Source organism: Gymnoscopelus microlampas (assembly GCF_963454915.1).
Source record: "Gymnoscopelus microlampas genome assembly, chromosome: 3".
NCBI classification, from domain to species: domain Eukaryota; kingdom Metazoa; phylum Chordata; class Actinopteri; order Myctophiformes; family Myctophidae; genus Gymnoscopelus; species Gymnoscopelus microlampas.
In genome coordinates, this window is record NC_139940.1 from 59163618 (window position 1) to 59183548 (window position 19931).

At 43.1% G+C, this 19931-nt stretch overlaps 1 protein-coding gene across 1 annotated transcript in view; it reads right to left on the bottom strand.

Annotated features, from left to right (window-relative positions):
- Positions 1–3233: 3233 nt before the first annotated feature.
- gon4lb (gon-4 like b) overlaps positions 3234–19931 on the bottom strand; it is a 65691-nt gene continuing 48993 nt past the window's right edge. Inside the window, exons 27-36 of the mRNA XM_084052444.1 lie at positions 17197–17485; positions 15118–15275; positions 14106–14303; positions 12661–12804; positions 11807–12139; positions 9920–10030; positions 6828–7005; positions 5840–6170; positions 5376–5478; positions 3234–4461 (exon numbers count right to left, since the gene is read on the bottom strand). Coding sequence (XP_083908570.1) covers positions 4333–4461; positions 5376–5478; positions 5840–6170; positions 6828–7005; positions 9920–10030; positions 11807–12139; positions 12661–12804; positions 14106–14303; positions 15118–15275; positions 17197–17485 — 1974 coding nt within the window. The 3' untranslated portion in view covers positions 3234–4332. The remainder of the gene's footprint in view (positions 4462–5375; positions 5479–5839; positions 6171–6827; positions 7006–9919; positions 10031–11806; positions 12140–12660; positions 12805–14105; positions 14304–15117; positions 15276–17196; positions 17486–19931) is intronic.

Genomic DNA, 19931 nt, shown 5'->3' on the forward strand with positions numbered 1-19931 from the left:
AGAGTTGTGCACTACTGCTTTTAAGCAAAGGATTATCATTTGCACCCACATACAACACCAATGATTTTGAGACACACAGACTTTCAAATTGTTTTGTTTTTTTCTCGAACATTAAGACTTCAAGAACTCTTTTATTCCAATGCAACTGTGTCTCCGCTCTCCAGGGACATGACAATCTTAACCCATTAAGACCTGGAACTGTGTCATTTTTAGATTTGAGCTAAAACGCATTATTTTACACTTTGGGCTATTCAAAAATAGCAGATATACTAGCTCATAGCGCGGCACCGAGTGCCGCGCTACGAGCTTGTAGATCTGCTATTTTTGAAAAATCGAGAAAATGTGTGCAAATTAATATATTTATATTCTTTTAAAGCGAACATTTATAACTCAAATCTTTGCGTCTGGGGGTCCCTGGAACAACATATTTTGAGATGGGGGTTTGCGGTCAAATAAATATCATTTTGGGGGTCCTTGACATGAAAAAGTTTGAGCACCACTGATATAGAAACATAGGTTTTTCAGAAAACTGCTGGGATTTAGAAGGCATTTTGTAGAAATCGGCTTCAGGTGTTAATGGGTTAATGTGAATGAAATTGTGAATGAACTTGACGTGGCTCCAACCACTACCGATCCTGTCAGGATTACGTCAGGATCGTAATCATCCACCTGATTCAACGATGACCAATCAGTCAGTCTCACAGGACATGGAGGGTTAACTATCACACAAGCAAATTATTTGACCAATAGATTCTTGGAAAGCGGGTATAAACAGGAATGGGTTAATGTCTCAGCTAATCGTTTTAAGTCCAGGATACAAGAGGAATGTCTTATACAGTAACTAAACCTACAGTAAACAGGTCAACTCTCTTTTCTGTGTTCTCCGGTACTCTCACCCATGGGGGTTTGTGTAGGTCTATAACACTGGCACATAAACGCCCTCCCCAATTTGAGGGACCATTTGGTGAGATCATACACACCTACAAACCTTTTTAAAAGACATCCCCGATGCGAACTACAGGTGTGGTAGCTGTGCCCAATGTTGCTTTATGTCAAACTAAGACCTACACACACATTCCCACAGTGGAAACTGTTCAGATCGGTGGTATGAATGTCCCTGTGGCTTTGGGCACGCAGGTAAAACCAACAGACCACTTCGCACCCACATCAGCGAGCATCGCTCTAATATCAGATACAGGGAAGCGCAAAATCCTGTACATTCATTTCATTTTAAACAAGCATTATTAGTTGATTCCATTACTTAGGCATTGAAAAGGTGGAAAATATCAGGATCGTCGTCTGTTACAAAGAGAAATGTTTTACATTCATTATCTCAATACATTGGATCTAAAAAGGAAGAGTTTGACATCAAACCAGTATTGTAACTTGTACTTTTAATATTTTTTGTCTTTTATTCTGTATATAGCTGACTGTATGTTCTCTGTATTGTTCAGGGAGCTCAGATTATATGTTTACACATTGTGGACGTGTGTGTGCAATTTGTTTTCCTGATGGCTACAGGAACAATAAAGGCTTGTTTATCTGCTCACACATACTGTATTTCTGGTTCCAAATGGGGGTGTTTTTGTCCCCGGGTGTCTTTCATTCATGGACTGGTGTGAACTCTGTCTCTTTACATGCTGTTCATACACACCTGACGGAGGCCGAAATGTTTTTTTTACTGCTTTATAATAAAATCTATTTGGGAGCATTAAGACGGTGTGCGGATCTTCCTTCTCCAGAGCTCAGAATGCAGAAATATACTGTGGTAAAGTGTGTGAGAATGTGCACACCGCGTGTGTGTGGCTCTTTCAAACACCATAAGATGTAAAAACGTCTTGTGTGTAATATTATAGAACGTATGTGTGTGTAATGTGCACACTTAATAAGCTGTCAGTGATCATGGTTTGCTTTCAGAGAAAATCTAAGTGTGATGCTGTATAACTTCTCTCCGGCTTTCCGACATGTCGCCTTTCCGACGGTTACTAACCCTATACCTAACCCTAACCGCACGCGGAAGCCACGTAGTCGGATGTCGGAATGGAAGGCGGTTACCGCTTTTCTCTATGGCAAAGTCCTTTATGAAGGTCAAATCCAACAGGTGTTCTAATACATTGGTTTCAATCGCCAGCCTGATTGCTCATTATCTGACTAAATCATTGGACAATGGATATATAGGATAGACCGTGTTGGTAATTGATTACATGGTCAATCTATCGTCATGTTGAGCTTTTGCTACTTTTGTGTCACACTAGTATAAGAAAGGCATTGTTTGTTACATAAAAAGTTGAAATATGGAGATACAAGGTTTCTGCCCATTAATAGTAGTCATGAACATTTGCCAGAGCAAAATCATTAGCTGGCCATACCAGGCTAGAATAATTCAAGCCCAATGGAAATACCACATTTAAACTCCCAGTCATCATGATTTCTGAAGTTCTGACCTTTAAAATGCCTAAAGATTAAACATGCCTTTACTGTAAGTCCCTCTAGTCCTGCAATTGCTTGCTAAAGTGTCTTCAACTAGTGCAACGTGCTGCAGCCTGTCTCCCTGTTAAATAAAGAACCGGTTTTAAGGATCATACGGTTGGCATTTGAAGCTTAAACATGGCCTAACCCCTAATTACATTTCAGACCCGTCGACACCCTAAAACTATGCGTAGCCTTATGACAAGAGAACATAAGATATTTTATGAATTTAATTTAAAGCAATCTTAAAATATATGCACACAAAAAGCATGGCCTCACAAATGTAACGTTTAATGTGTACAAAATAGAACTCTTGTACAGCAGTTGTCTGCTTTAATGTCTTTACTGTGTAACAATATCAACGTACATTCGGTATCCTCATATTTACAACAATGTCCTTCTGTAAGTACAACTAACACATTTAAGCCCAATTTATACTTCGCTGCGTGCCAGAAATGTGAGCTTGTAGATTTTTATTTTTTTTCAGTGCGTGACACTGGCATGCAACCAAGTATAAATTAGGCTATAGCTACTTAATGCAGGGGCCTTGAACGTTTTCAGGCCAAGGACCCCCTAGCTGAGAGAGAGATGAAGCAGGGATCCCCTACTCTATAAATTGTGTATCAGATTAAAGTTTTTTGTTTGAGTCTGCTCCTTTTTCCCTCTACACCTATACCTCTTTGCCAAAAATAGCCGATCTACAAGCTCTCAACGCCTCGCGCTGCGAGGCGTTGAGAGCTTGTAGATCGGCTATTTTTGGCAAATTTTTCCCTCAGAAAAGGAATTATAGGGTTCAAGGTGGTTAATGTAAAAAAACAAAATCCTATCACACGAAGATTTAGCGGACGCCCTATAGTAGCTCCTAGGGGTCCCGGACCACTGACTTAATGGGAAAGAAAACTCAATAATGGCTACTGTACATAATGTCAAAGGGCCTTAGCAACCTTTACTTAAAACGTCTGTTTTCATAAGAATCACTTCCATGTGCCAGTCTGAATGACAACCGTGTGCCATCCGCAAATAAATTAACATAAAAACACAATTTACATAATTTTGCCATTTGGACAAGGCTGGCCCCACACAGTGTAGATCAGGGTGGTGACGTGGGTGTAGATCTGGTGGTGGTGACGTTTGTCCTGGTTGGTTGTTGTGGTCGTTCCTACCTCAGAGCGTTCAAGTGGTTGAGGTCAGATTGATTTCACCCCACTTGTAATTTTATGCGTTTTTAATCCATTAAAGACCGGGAACGCATCTGTTATTTTAGATTTCATTGGCTATTCAAAAATAGCAGATATACAAGCTCATAGCGCGGCACCGCGCTATGAGCTTGTAGATCTGCTATTTTTCTTTAAAAACGTGATTTTTGCTTATCTTTGAATATATATATTTCTTAAGGCGAACATTTTTAACTCAAATCTTTGCTTTTGGGGGTCCCTGGAACAACATTTTGAGATGGGGGTCCACGGCCAAATACATAGAATTTTGTGGGTCCTTGACTTGAAAAGGTTTTTTCAAAAAACTGTTAGGATTTATTTGGACATTTGTAGAATCCCCAGGAGCAAAGATTTGAGTTACAAATGATGCTTTAAAAAAAAAAAAAAGATTTGCACATATTTTCAAGATAGCAGGTATACAAGCTCATAGCGCGGCACTCGGTGCCGTGCTATGAGCTTGTAGATCTACTATTTTTGAATAGCCAAAGAAATCTTAAAATGACACACCGTCACCGTGTTGCTTCTTGTGCTTATGTGACTCTGTCTGGAAGAAATGAGCACAGTTGGGAGAAAAGTCCAGAATGTCCCGACCAGGCGGGGTGGATGTTTGAATGTTTCGGGGCTTGAGCCGATTCCCCCCCTGCGACTCTCATTTCACTCCTGCTTCCTCCTCATTGGTAGACGACGGGGGCTCAGTGGGTGGAGCCTCGTCCTCAGAGTTGGTTTGACGAGCAGCTGTGTGAAACAACTGCATCAGGTCCCGGAACCGTCGAGAAACCTATAGTTGACACACAAGATAAAAGGTTGTTTATTAAGTAACTATATTACATATCGTCGCTATCTACGTATCTCTTTTATTTTCTTTAATAAATCAGTGCTATTGAACACCCTTTATGTCTGTGTGTGGGTTTTACAAATATTGAACCAATGAAAAGTATTAAAAAGTGCTCCTGACTAAACCAGGTTTTCTAATGAATGATGTACAAAGCTGTCTCCACATCACTGGTCAAAACCCTTCTAACTCCACTTGAGCTGGATTTGGTTACAGAGTCGGGGTGCTGGTATTGTGCATGGCTCACTGGAAAACACTCCACTGGTACACCAGTGGGTCTCAAAGTGTGGTCCATGGACCCTCATGATTCCTTGAGGGGGTTCCAAATGGCCCCTTACGGGTGTGTAACTTAACACATTGATTGCCTAGATCGAATTAACTTGTTTTTTAAAAAAAAGACCAAGGAGATATGATTTTTCGAAGATCTAGACTCCTATCCACTTCCTTGTTAACTTAAAACTTCTGTATCTCGGCTCCTGAGTACTTTTTTTTTTTCAATGAAAAATCTCTGGCATAAAACTGCAAACAATCTGAAATAATTCAGGCAGTGAATGTGTTAAGAGTGTACAAATGGTTCCATTTGTTAAAAATCTGTTAAAATGACCCCAATCATGTTTGAAAGTGAAATATCCTTGACTGTGACAGAAAGAGCCAATGTACAAGTTCATAATGCGTCACATTGCGACCGTTGTGAGCTTGTAGATTGGCTATTGTAGTATAGGGCTTACAGTAAGTGGTCGAAATGTCTGATAAACACAAGTGTGTGCGAGCGTGTGTGCGTGTGTGGGGGGAAAAAAGCTCTCCCAAGACCACAAAGACGTCTACAGCTCTTGTACTCAACGCGTCAACTGAGCGCTCACCTCGTTGGGCGTTTTGTTGCCCAGTTGTGTGGAGATGGCCTGAAACGTGCTCTGATTGGCTCCTTCCTGCTGGCATGTGGTTAGAATGACACGGTCCGCTTCCCTGGAAGACAAACATTAGGTCCCATCACCCACCTCAAAACATCCATCCAGAGCTTGTAGATCGGCTATTTTCAAACGTTTTTTATACATTTGAAAACTTGAAATGGGACATTCTGCATAATGAGTACTTGTACTTTTGATGCCAATACTTTTATACTTTTACTCAAGTAAATTTAGAATTCCGGACTTTTATTTGTAACAGAGTATTTCTACATTGCAGTATTGATACTTTTACTCAAGAAAAAAATGTGAGTACTTTTTTTCACCACTGCTGGCTTCCATTGAAAATGAATGGCAGCCTGCAGTAGCTTTGTGTGTGAACGCGGCGTAGGGGTCCAAGTAGTAGTAGTGAAATTACAGACCTGGTCCAGAGGATGACTTTCTGCCCCGAGGGCGTCAGAGAGATGTTCTTGGCGGGGACGGGCGGGTCAGCGGGGGGGCTGGGCCGAGCCGGGCCAGGCTGAACGGGACTGTCTGAGGAGGAGCCATGTCTCTCCTCACCTCCTTCTCCTCCTTCTCTCCTTTTCCTCCTGGCACCGGGACTGGCTTCGCCGCCGCCGCCGTCGTCTTTCCTCTCCTCCTCGTCCTCTTCCATTTCCTCCAGCTCCTCCTCGTCCTCTTTCGCCCCCCCGGCCCCCGCCGGAGGGAAGGAGGCCGCCTCGACGGCGCCTTCCCACGATGCCGCGCCTCGCTCTGTCAGCAGAAACGCCACGTTTGTTCACTTTTAACTGTAAATTCACGCCTGATTCATCAGAAGACTGTGGTTCATACTGCTCAGTTCATAACTTATAGATAAACTACAGCAATTTCCAAACTTATAATAAAAGAGGGGGGTCCAAAATTGCGTTTTTGTACTATTCGGTTTTTAACCCATTGAGACCTGAAGCCGATTCTACATGTCTCCTAAATCCCAACAGTTTTCTGAAAAACCTATGTTTCTATATCAGTGGTGCTCAATCTTTTTCATGTCAAGGACCCCCAAAATGATATGTATTTGGCCGCGGACCCCCATCAAAATATCTTGTTCCAGGGACCCCCCAGAAGCAAAGATTTGAGTTACAAATGTTTGCTTTAAAAATATATATATATTCAAAGATTTGCACACATTTTCACAAATTTTCAAAAATAGCAGATCTACAAGCTCGTAGCGCGGCACTCGGTGCCGCGCTACGAGCTTGTATATCTGCTATTTTTGAATAGCCCAAAGTGTAAAAATAATGTTCCAGGTCTTAATGGGTTAAAACAGTTAGGGACACATATTGGCAAAACACACACACTTGGACCCGGAAGTTGTTGCTGACGGGACGCATACGTCATGGGCTTAAACAACAGAATGGTGAATACACACACCTGGCTGAGGGCTGTTAACGTCGCTGTCCAGCTCCTCTTTGAGTTCAGACTCCAGCTCTCGGTCCTTCTCTGCTCCCTCCTCCAGGCTGGATTCTGTCAGCCGATGGGCTGTGGGACTGACCGACAGGTTGTACAACGGGTCCAGGCTCTTCATGGCTCTGGAAACGCCGTCCGAAGTCTTAGAGGAAAACGACGGGACAAGTTAAGGGTCAATCTAACGGCATAAGGCGTTGATGCGGATAACGAGAAGCAACCGTTCAGCTCTGAGCAGAGGATATTAATGAAATGAACCACAGCATCCCACTAATTGTCAGACCAACATTTCATTGCACACTGTACTTGTATGAGCATGTGACAAATAAAACCTCTTTTTTCTTTAAAGGGATTCTAGGCAACATTAAAGGACAACTTTGGTTTTTCACAACCAAGGTTTATATTTTAGCTTGTAATTAAAGTAAATAAAAGATGAGTGTTGTTTTTTTTTAATTTACTGCTTTCTATAATTTTAGCAATTTTCGCGATATTTTTTACAGTGGGCGGGGGCATTCTGTCCGGTGGCTAAATATGTCTTTTACACAATAAAAAAGGTCCCATGGTCTTTGATAGCCAGATGTGAGTTATTGGGGGCTAGAAGAGCTACTGTAATCTAACTATATAAATGCCGACCGACTTCCGCACCCTCGGTGAGGACAACCCACAGCTCTGTTATCGACTAAACAACGCACCGCCAGACCACATGTCGCCAACTGACTCGCCACGGCGGCCGCGCTGAATTTACGCGTCGCGTAGGGGACATCTCATTGCTCACTACACCTTTTCCACCGCGCAACATAATTAATTCTACTCACCAAATGTCGGACAAAACGGAAGGTGAATCACTTTCGCACCGTTTACCGTGCACACCACCGACACCGAACGGCGACGGGTTTCGCCGAAACAACACGAGCGGCCGCCATTGCACTCTGCCCATCTCCTCCACAACACCACACACGCAGCTCCTTTGCTTCAACCCCCCCCCCCTTCTTACGTACCTCCTTTGTTCCACCCAGGCCGTTACTTTCACTTCACTCATGTCTCGATCACAATATGTCCGTCCTTCACGTGCCATGTTCATCCCAAACACACAAACAAACAGTGACGGCCACAGCACAGCATGTTGCCCAGGCTAATCTGGTAAACAAACCAGGCTATAGGTTCATGACACCAAAGGACTCGACAGTGATGTCATCATTATGCAACCCGGAAGTACAAATACCAAGGATACGTCAGTGATGTCAGTCGGGTTGCCAGGTATGCCAGGTTCTCTAAAAACAAGCGCCAGAAACAAGCAACCACCTTCATGAAAAAAAAAAAAACGCCGAAGGGGTCCGCAATGTTCCAGGGGTGTCCCCGCGCGTCCCAACACTCCACAGGGGGTCAGTGGACCAGCAGGGGGTCCGCGGACCCCCTGTGGACCCCCTGAAACATAAAAAATATTATTTCTTCTAATTTTTTCCTTTTTCAAAAAAACTTTTCCACAGTTTTACTCCGGCGATTTGGGTCCCCCAATATACATACACGCGGCCACGCTGGGCCCCGTGCGCGGCTGGGGTTGAGGGGGGCGTAGCCCCCCGAAACTCTAGTTAATAATAAAGAAAACGCAGAGTTATTGTGTAAAAAAACTATATAATGATGCTGGGGTGTTTTTCCAGCATTTTAACACAGTCCTCTTTCTGAAATCTGTATTTTCCATACTATTTATGTTTTGACATCCGGGTATCCGGGACGTAAATGAAACGCACGCATGTGCGCGTCCGTGTGAACTGTTCGAGTGAAACCGAATGGAACCGAGTGCAGCCGACAAAAATGGAACGAGCCGCCATTGTTTTCTGCGGAGTGGAGGGGCGGTGTTTGACAACAGTTTTTTTCTTTTTTTGATCTCTGAACTTGCCTAGAATCCCTTTAAAGAAATACATGACCATTGCTACTGAAATCCATTAAACGCTTCTGAAGCTAATAGGATATTACTATTTTTTTTGTTTTTGTGAATATTTTCGATTTTGTGAATCCTACAAGAAATGTACAGAATCTCTATTTATTTATAGTTATTCCATGTATTGGTTCATAGGATTAGACTACGTGACAACCAGGAACAGTCTGGTGACCAGCGGAGAGACGGTTGACAGCCGGAATGTAGACGGCACCCGGGAGCAGTCTGGTTTAGCGCCCCGGGCTGTGTCTTCCGTGAGGAAGAAGCCCAACAAATCCACGGCGAGGCCTTTAAGGAGGGCCTTTCAGGCAAGCTGCAAGTGGAGCCTGCAGTAACACCACCACGGCTCAAGAAACCATCACGCCGGAGCGAAATGTTTGGAGCGGGGGAGTCTGGTTCAACGCTCAGGTCCTGCACCTGGTGAGACGGAGGAGGAGCCTGGCCAGGAGGCCATCCACAGAGCCTAGTCCCTCCACATGCCAAAACCTCTCCCGGTTCCGGCAGAGTAGTTCCGGAGCAGCGGATGAATTTAATAAATCATCATTTGGAAATGTTTCCCAGCTTGGAAGAGGACTAAATCATTGGTTCTCAAAGTGGGGTCCGGGGACCCCCAGGGGTACTTGAGGGGGTTCCAGGGGGTCCCCAGCTAAATGATGGACAGGAACCAAATGGACCCTTACAGGTCTGTAACTCTGAGAGTGTACAAATGGAACCAAATGGACCCTAATGGGTCCATTTGGTTCCATTTGTACACTCTCAGAGTTAAATTAACATTGATTTTACAATATAAATTGGGGTCCCAGAGATATAAATGCCATTAAATGGGGGTCCGTAGTCTAATACGTATGTCAAACTGGGGGTCCTTGAAATTAAAATGGTTGAGAATCACTGCTAGAGCCGTAAAAATCTTCTCTTATGGGGGTCCCTGGCATATCTTTTCAAATGGGGGTCCGCGGGCTAATAAGTGTCAATTTGGGGGTCCTTGACATGAAAAAGTTTGAGAACCACTGGACTAAATGGAACAAGGATAAATGATACTTTCCAGCTACAGTGTAAAGCAGTTAAAGATAGATACAGTACACGTCGGAGCACATCAACCAGTGACCCTAACAGAACAGATTACCTTGTTTCCGTGGCAGCGAGGACATCCTTTCCTCCTGTGTTTGCGCAGCTTGGCGTCGTGGCTGGACTCATGGCATGGACAGGGACAGTCCTTATCCAACCAATCACACTCCTAGGAGAGTCAACGAACAGGCCAATCAGAATCGAATGGCCTTCATGTCATGTGATCGGGCTACGTCAAAATAATATAAAATCTAGTCTAATCTAATCCGATCACTTTTTTCTCTTTTTTTGTCAAAAAGTAAAACATCTTGAAATCTATTTCAAAAACCTTTATTAAAGTTCCTATTTGAGAATGTTTCACTTATATTCCGGGTAAGCAAATAAAGTTCTGTGAATGATGTTTTATGTAAAAAAGGATGTGTTAAAACGATCCCTGGCTAAATATGCCTTAATACATTATAATTGTTTATTGGATTATTAGCCAGGGATCCTTTTAAATAGCTCTATATTCTCATAGTGAGTGTTTGTTCAGTAGCATGTTAGTAGCAATATTTTCAGGTCAGGGATACCAATTTCATCCAAACAGGTGAGAGAACTCATACTGGATCCTGGATAAATAAGTGAAATTGGAAGTGATGAAACAAATAACTACATTGGAACAGGAACACAAGCTGATACATTATCTGGGTTTCTCTCTCCCGATTGGATGACATTTTTATTCTGACTTGAAAATGTAATTTCTGTTCTATTCTACTGAAGAGATGGAGAGACCCCTGTTACTGAACCAAAAAATATATAGAGCTTTAACTTTTTAACAATAAACACTAAATAACGAGTTTTAACAATAAACAACGCCTCACAATTATATAGAGCTTTAAACTTTTAACAATTAATTTTAACAATAAACAATGTGCCTTACAACACGTTGTAAGCTTGTAGACCGGCTATTTTTGAAAAAAGTTTCAAAAGGTTAACATTTGAGACACATCGGTGGCATAATTGCCGATTATCCAGTCAAGCCAATAGATCAGTCTTGCTCTAGAGCAGGGGGGTCTTCAACGTTTTTCGGGCCTAGGACCCCTTAGCCGAGAGAGATGAAGCAGGGACCCCCTACATATTGTCTAACATTGTGTTGCAGATTCAACTTTTTCATAGCACTATCTTCAGTGTTGTGTAAATTCATGTTTTTTAATATGTTATATATATAACCACTTCAACCGCCAATACTTGATAAACGTGACCTTTCATTCCGTACTTGGTCTGCTCTTTTTCCCCTGTATACCAAACCTCTTTGCCAAAAATAGCAGATCTACAAGCTCACTGCGAGGCGTCGTGAGCTTGTAGATCTGCTATTTGTGGCTAAAGTTCCTCCTCAGAATAGGGATGCTAGGATTCAAGTGGTTAACGCATTAAAACCTGGAACTGTGTCATTTTTAGATTTGAGCTAAAAAGCATTATTTTACACTTTGGGCTATTGAAAAATAGCAGATATACAAGCTCATAGCGCGACACCGAGTGCCGCGCTACGAGCTTGTAGATCTGCTATTTTTGAAAATTCGTGAAAATGTGTGCAAATCTTTGAATATATATATATTTTTTAAAGCGAACATTTTTAACTCAAATCTTTGCTTCTGGGGGGTCCCTGGAACAACATATTTTAGATGGGGGTCCGCGGCCAAATACATGTCATTTTGGGGGTCCTTGACATGAAAAAGATTGAGCACCACTGATATAGAAACATACGTTTTTCAGAAAACTGTTGAGATTTAGGAGACATGTAGAATCGGCTTCAGGTCTCAATGGGTTAATGTCAAAAAATAAAACACATTTCTATCACACAAAGATTTGGCGGCCCCCCCTGTAGTAACTCTGAGGACCCCCTAGAGCCTAGGGGTCCCGGACCCCCTGTTGAAGACCCCCTGCTCTAAAGTCTAATATCACCAACCTTATAATTCCCATGGGAACCAATCTTCCTCCTCCGCCGCCGAGCCGCGGCCGCCGCCATTGGCTGGATCTTGTGACCCTCCTCTTCTTCCTCCAGGTCAGGAAGCGTCACTTCCTCAAAGCCACAGCTGGCCCCGCCTCCGCCGCCGCCCCCTCCTCCGCCAACCACCTCGCCTCCTCCGTCAGACCCGCCTCCTCCTCCTTCCTCTGGCCAATGGGCCTCTTCAAACTGTCCGGGGCGGGCGGGCGGCGGGCGCAGCTCGTCGAAGAACACCCAGAATTCCCCCTGCAGGTGGGTGTGTCCTTTGAGGAGGGTGGCCATCTGGGATTTCAACTGAACGGGAGAGAAGAGAAGAGGCTCAACGCAAAATCAAACATGTCATATTTTATAAAACATTACATTTTAACTTAATGAGACTTCTTTTGATGTCATTACTGAGCGTGGCAGAGCAACTGAAAAACAACACAATACACTGAGAAATATAGCCTCAACTCTTTAAATATTAAACACACATATACATTTTATTGTAATATTAATATAATTTGATTTGTTCTGATAAATTGGGTCTTTTAAAACAAATACGTAAATGATTCTATAAAATTGCAATAACTGTGCTTTGTTTTGGTTTCAACGTTTGTTTCTAAGGCTCGCAATCATATTTTATATTTATTGCATTATGTAATTTAATCCTTACTGTGATTGTTTATGGAAAATACAGATAAAACTACATTGCATTGGACTGTTGACAAATTAACCTTAAAAGCTATGACACATATGTGTGGGGGGTCGAGGAACAAACTCAAACCAACAAGTTTGACTCAGGGTGCATGTTGGTTTAAGTGACGCGAGTGTACCTCGTCGATGCTGGCCTGGCTCAGGTTGACTCCTCCCTGCAGGGCCTTGATGATCTTCTGGTAGTGGGACGGATTCTCCCCAAAGCTGATCTCCAACTGGCGCAGGAATCGGCGGCTGCGCTCAAACGCCTGCTGCTCCTCAAACTGGACAACCAGGAAGGAGAGAGAGGAGAATGGATTGGAGAGGAGGAGAGGAAAGGAGTGGAGGGGTGGGTGGGGGGGATTAATGATATCTACAGGGCAACCTACAGATCATTTCATCCAAGTAGGGAAGTAACAATTCACTCAACTAACAATATTATTTTCTCACGATTTTAAAAGGACAACAAGGGTTATTAGTTTGTAATGATAATAATTAAAAGATGAGCGTTGAAATGTATTAATTTATTGCTTTCTATCTTTTCCACATTTTTTAACTGAGGGCCGGCTATTTTTGTATGGACCTGTTTGGTTTCTTTTGTACAATCTTAACTCATTGAGTGCCTCATAAGTTTAACTCATAAGTTAAACAAGGAGTGGATGGAGCTGCAGATATTCAGACTAGAGAAAGTGCTCCTCGGAGCACAGGTCTCCGCCAGGTCAGGTACGCTATTGTGGCCTCCTGGTGGCGCTATAATAGGCCAATGTGAAAAGGGTGCCATTTATTCTTCAATCAGACACTGCATTCATGATTTGAGGCATTTTGTTCCAAAAATGTGTTTTGCTAAATTAGACCTGCTGGTGGCGCTATAACAGGCCAATGTGAAATGGGTGGCATTTCTTCCTTGGCCTAGTGGGAATGTGCGTGTGAAATTTCACGGAAATCGCAAGCTGCGTTCATGATTTGAGGCATTTTGTTCAAAACGGACCAATCCTGCAAACTTTGGAAGCCAACCTTAGCCAATGAGGATGGAATATGGGAAATCGGACAGATCAGTGTTGATCACATGACTATAGAGATACTGTGTACCGATTTGCATGACGTTTGGATAAAATCTGTAGGAGTAATGTAAAAAAAATGGGGTTTGCACAAATCGGCCTCCAGGTGGCGCTATAACAGGCCCATGTGAAAAATTTGAGGCAGAGGTTCTGAATTGGCATCCAGGGAGTGTGTGTGCACAGTTTCGCAGCGACCGGGCCAACTGTGCCAGAGATTAGCTGGTAACACACGGACACACGGACGGACGGACACACGGACGGAGGGTAAAACATACTCTCTCGCCATGCCTTTCGGCCTGGCGGAGACAATAATGATATCTTGGGTTCTGAACCAAAAAAAAATTTTTTTTTTTTTTACCATTTCTTTCAAAAACATGTGTAACACGTGATTGGCACGTTGCACCATAGCGGTGAAACATGTGAAACACGTGAATGGCACTCAATGAGTAAAGAGTTCTGGGTGCACAGAATCAGAATCGTCGAGGCAGTAGTAGTGTAATGCAATAATGAAGTATAAGAGTGTTTACCAAGCCACACTCCAGGGCTTGCTCCGGATGGAGGAAGGCTGCAAAGTCTCTGAGGAGGTCAGATTGTTCCGCCAGGACGCTACGCAGGTTTTTGAACAGCTGCACCACGTCGCGTCCCTCGCCCGTCTGTTCAAAGTCGTACAGCAGACCCAGGAACTCCTCCATCTTACCTGGGGCGTCCTGCAGAGCCTCTCGCACCTGGACAAGAAACAACATCTAATCAAAGCCTCGTTGATGTGATTCTATGCCATTTTCATTTCAAGGACCTTCAGTTTGATATGCATTGGACCACGGACCACCATTTGACACCATTTCGCTCTCCGGGACCCCCAATCTGCAATGTAGTATCATCAGTGTTAATTGAACTCAGAGAGTGTACAAATGGAACCAAATGGACCCATCTGTACACTCTCGTAGTTACAGACACATACAGGTCCATTTGGTTCCTAACTATCAATAATTTGGCAGGGGACCCCCTGGAACCACCTGGTTTAGACTTAACAGTCCCTTAAGAAGAGTTTGGGCCTCCCAGACGTGTTTTTCTCATAAACTAAACCAGTTTAGCCTCATTTTATAGTGTTATGCCCTCCCGCTCCCTCAGGTCGGGTGATGCCAAACTCCTGGACATCCCCAGGACAAAGAAACCAACCTGGGGTGACAGGGCCTTCTCGGCTGCACTTGGTCCCATTCGGTTTCACCCGAACAGTTCACACGGGCATGGACGCGCACGGACACGCACATGCGCGTCCATGCATTTACGTCCCGGTACCCGGATGTCAAAACATAAATAGTAGGGAAAATACGGATTTCAGAAAGAGGATTGTGTTTCAATGCAGGAAAACACCCCAGCATCATTATATAGTGGCTGATAGAGGGGAGAAAATGCAAAATATATATATATAAATATTCTTAAAATTTAGGCTTAATGTTGCCTACAATCCCTTTAATGGGCTACAAGAACCACATTTAGAAGGTGGCAGTTGAGTCGCGAGCGGTTGGTTGGGGTCTTTACCCGGGTGAGGTAGGCCTGAGCGAAGGCCGTGTCCTTGCCGTCCCGGAGCGGGTCGTTGTCCAGGATGTGGTCGTCGTACAGCAGCAGCAGCTTGGCCGTGTCCTTGCTGTGGCGCTCCTGACGACGGCTCCGCCGGAGGCTGCCGGGTCTGGCACGACCTGGGAACAACGCAGGCAGGGCTGGTTTTAACTCATTTTCTGCCAATCACGCATAAATGCGATCTATTAAATAGCGCACTTGGCCACCAAGATCGCATAAATGCGTTCTATTGAAAAAAAAAAAAACATTTTTTTTTTTTTTCAATTTGACCCAAAGACCAAGGAGATATGATTTTTCGAAGGAAAAGACTCCCATCCACTTCCTTGTTAACTTAAAACTTAAAAATGATGTATCTCGGCTCCTGAGTACTTTTTAAATTTCAATGAAAAATCTCTGGCAGACAACAGCAAAAAATCTGAAATAACTCTGGCAGGCGAAGTGTTAAAAAGGGATAGTTCACCTAAAAAAACATATTTTTCTATCGATTTAGTCACCCCATGGAGACTTGAATTCATGGATGTTTTTTCTTTTTTTCCCCCGCATTCCTAAGCCAATAATTTGATGACCAAAAACAAAAACATATCCATGAATTCAAGTCTCCATGGGGCGTTGGGGGTGAACTATCTCTTTAACTAGGGCTGGGCTGGGCTAAATATCTCAAAACCAATATTTAGAACCAATAACAGACTTAATGTTGCTGATGTAGGTCGATTAATCGAGAAGCATTTTTTTTTATTTCATCAAAGAGTCGGCACAAAAAAAAATATAAATAATATATTTATATTATTAAATTGATTAGTCTGAATAACCCTGTATTAAACTTTGTTGTTTAAAACAAGGTTAATGGTGGCGTGCTTTTTTTTTTGAAAATAGCAGATATACAAGCTCACAACACATTGCGAGCTTGTAGCTCTGCTTTTTTCACAATAAAAATAAAAAGTTCATTAATCATAAGTGTGGCAAATGTTTGACATACCGGTAATCGTGACATTGATTTGGTGTCATCCCCCGGGACCCAAACATACAACAATACATTACGCATTAAGCCCTAATTCCAAAATAGTGAAAATACCCAATCTACAAGCTCACATACCCATCGCAACGCGTTCTGAGCTTGTAGATCGGTTATTAAAAAATCACACCCTGTGTGAAGGTAGCGGCGCCTTTGAATACATTATGTCATCGATATGTGTTTATAATGTGTTTATAGCCATGTGTCATGTGAAGCTTGACCAATCACTTTGTTGACAGGTCTGACCAATCAGAGCGTCGACGACAGATAAAGTTAAATTGAGGATCTAACTTTAAATAACTTACCTAGAAGGAGACTTTAGCCAAATAAAAATATATACAAAAAAAAACATGAGGAAATAAAAAATAAACCTCGACATCATAGTGATGTCATGAATAGTCCCCTTGCCTGACAAATCACAACCTTGACGGGCCTGACCAATCAGAACCTTGACGGGCCTGACCAATCAGAACCTTGACGGGCCTGACCAATCAGAACCTTAACGGACTCTTGGATTCTCGATCGTCTCTATCAAACCATTCTGTCATAACGGATGACTGGGTCCCGAACTCAGACTTTCTATACATTCACCCTTCATCTGTTCTTGTATCTTTCTCTTTCTATTCGTCATATTAACTTTAAATAACTTACCTAGACGGAGACTTTAGCCAAATGAATAATAAGATGAAGTCATTGTCATCGTTTATATAGACATCGAATTCTATATTCATGACATCATAGTGATGTCATGAATAGTGACCAATCACAACTTTGGCGCACCTGACCAATCAGAACGTTGACGCACCTGACCAATCAGAACGTTGACGCACCTGACCAATCAGAACGTTGGCGCACCTGACCAATCAGAACGTTGACGCAAAAGCCAGGCATAGAGGGCTAATATCCGCTCTATACCTAAAGGTATAGAGCGGCTAGCGCCGCTAAAAAATATATTAAAAAATAAAGAAATACAACAGGATATTTAAATCCAACCTCTAAAAAAAAAAAACGGGTGTATAAAAACTGACCCCTGCCTCGTCCGGGACCCTTGCCGGACCCCCTGGGCGTGCCCTCTCCGGACGCCACCTCCTCCTCCTCCTCCGTGGCCTCCTTGCCGCCGCCTCTCCCCTCGCAGGCCGCCTCCAGCTCCTCCTCCTCCTCCCCCTCCTTCACCTCCTCCTCGGAGTTATCCTCCTGGGAATTCGGGGAGGCGGGGGAGGCGGGGGAGTCGGCGGGGGAGTCGCGGTCCTCCTCGGAGTCTCCGTCGCCGCAGAGCCGGCCTTCCGAGGCCAGCCACGTCAGTTTCTTCATGGTTTCCTGGAAGAGAAGAGAGGACGTGCCGGGGTTCAACTTGGCTTTATATTTAACCCGTTCAAAAATCTGTTGTCACTTAAGATTTATTTGGCTATCCAAAAAAATAGCAGATCTACAAGCTCATAGCGCGGCACTCGGTGCCGCGTTATGAGCGGAGATCTGCTATTTTTTTTTACTCTGGTATGTGAAGAGTCTAACTGGGCTATAAACTCATTTTGTGTAAAAAAAAAAAAATGTTGAAAAAAAAAAGTTTTTCTCCTTTCCTGAACAATGGGCACCAGCGAGATGACTGTCCTCCAGTCAAAAATGGTCACATATGTATATATTAATGCTGTCAAAATGATCGCGTTAACGGCGGTAATTATTATAAATTGCTCCGCACCCGCTCACTCGCTCTAGTGTTCCAGCGGGGCGGGATGAATGAAATGTAAACAAACATGGAGCAAGGACAGGTTGGCCCTCTGGATACAAAAAGAACATAGATCGAACAATACATAAGCAAATACTTATTTGCACGCGCTGCAAGAAGGAGTTTCAGTTCCACCGCAGCAGTTCAAGTTTAAAGTACCATCTCAACGCTAAGCATGCGTCTGTTGGGGCTTCCAGTGCAACACCTGGCTCGCGTCAGACCACCCTGAATGAACGCAGGCCAGTAAGCAAGTCCACCTTGGATAAATTAACCAACACGATTGCCAAATGGGTTGCAAAGGACTGTAGACCGATTAGCATCGTTGAAGACAAGGACTTTGCCGATGTTTTGAAAGTTGCGTCCCTCAACACGTCCTACAAGCCACCATCAAGAGGCACAATAATGACCAGCATAGGCTCTATGCACAGCAGCCATATTGTGAAGACATTCAGAGGTGTTGCCAATGATACTAATGAAGGCTCTGTTCCATTCAGAGGTGTTGCCAATGATACTAATGAAAGCTCTGTTCCATTCTGGTCAAACAGAGTCAGAGTGCTGATATTGTACATGTTGGCTCACTGGAAACACTCTGTTACACCAGTGGGTCTAAAGTCGGGGTCCAGGGACCCTCATGGGCCTCCAAATGTCCCCTTACGGGTGTGTACACTCTCAAGAGTTATGGGGGTCGTGGAAACCACTGTGCTACACTAAATGGAACAGAGCCTTCATTAGTATCATTGGTAACACCTGTGAAGTAAGTGATAATATGGCTGCTGTGCATAGAGCCTATCCACACACTCTATGACACTGAAAAGGAGGGAAAAAAAGAGGCTTTAGCTCAAGCGGATTATGTCGCCCTGACAGGAGACCACTGGACGTCAGTGAGTAACACTAGTTACCTGGGAGTAACTGCAAATCAAATCACTGAGACATGGGAATTTAAATCATTTGCACTGACTGTAATGAAAACAGAAGAACGTCACTTTGCGGAGGCGTGTGCAGAACAGTTCGAAAATGTTGCGCGCAAGTGGGACATTGAAGGGAAAGTTACAACCGTAGGGACTGACAGTGCGCGCAATATGACTGCTGCGGCTCGTATTATGCCGTACGAGCACATGCCCTGTATTGCTCACATCTTACAGAGAAGCATCACTGCGAGTCTCTCTGACAGCGGATTTGTCGGTGCGTTGGCCAAGTGTTGCAAAATTGTGGGCCATTTCAAGCACAGCCCGGCTAACACAGCGGAGCTGCACGTAGAACAAAAGGAACTCCGAGACGTTTTTTTTGTTATCGTTGAATACGATTTTGTCCACAATTCCATGCTGTATTGATGGATTTGTTTGTTTTGTTATAATAAACATGCATACATACTGTATGTTATATGGATATATCAGCCTTATTTCATTTATCTTTCCATTCCCACAACAATATACAGAAAAAAATGGCATATTTTGGACATAGTTCGAATGGTGATTAATCATGATTAATACATTTTTAAGCTGTGATTAATCTGATTACAATTTGTAATCGTTTGACAGCCCTAGTATATATATATATATATATATATATATATATATATATATATATATATATATATATATATATATATATATATATATATATGTTTTAAAGCATTTTTAACTCCAATCTGTGCTTCTGGGGGTCCAACATATTTGGAACAACATATTTTGAAACGGGGGTCCGCGGCCAAATACATATCATTTTGGGGGTCCTTGACGTGGAAAGGTTGGAGCACCGCTGATATAGCAACATACTGTTAGGATTTGGAAAACATTTTTAGATATGAATTTGGCCGTGGACCCCCATCTCAAAAATGTTTTGTTCAATAGCCAAAGTTTTTAATAGCCTAAGCAATCTTAAAATGACACAGATACGTTCCCGGTCGATTACGATTTATAAGCGGAAAACCAGGGGCTAAATCTGCCGTTATGACTGTGGTCTGCCACGTTTTTTAAATTGGTGAAGATTTGAAAATCCTCTAGCGTGCACCCAGCTTAATTTGACTAATAATATAGATCA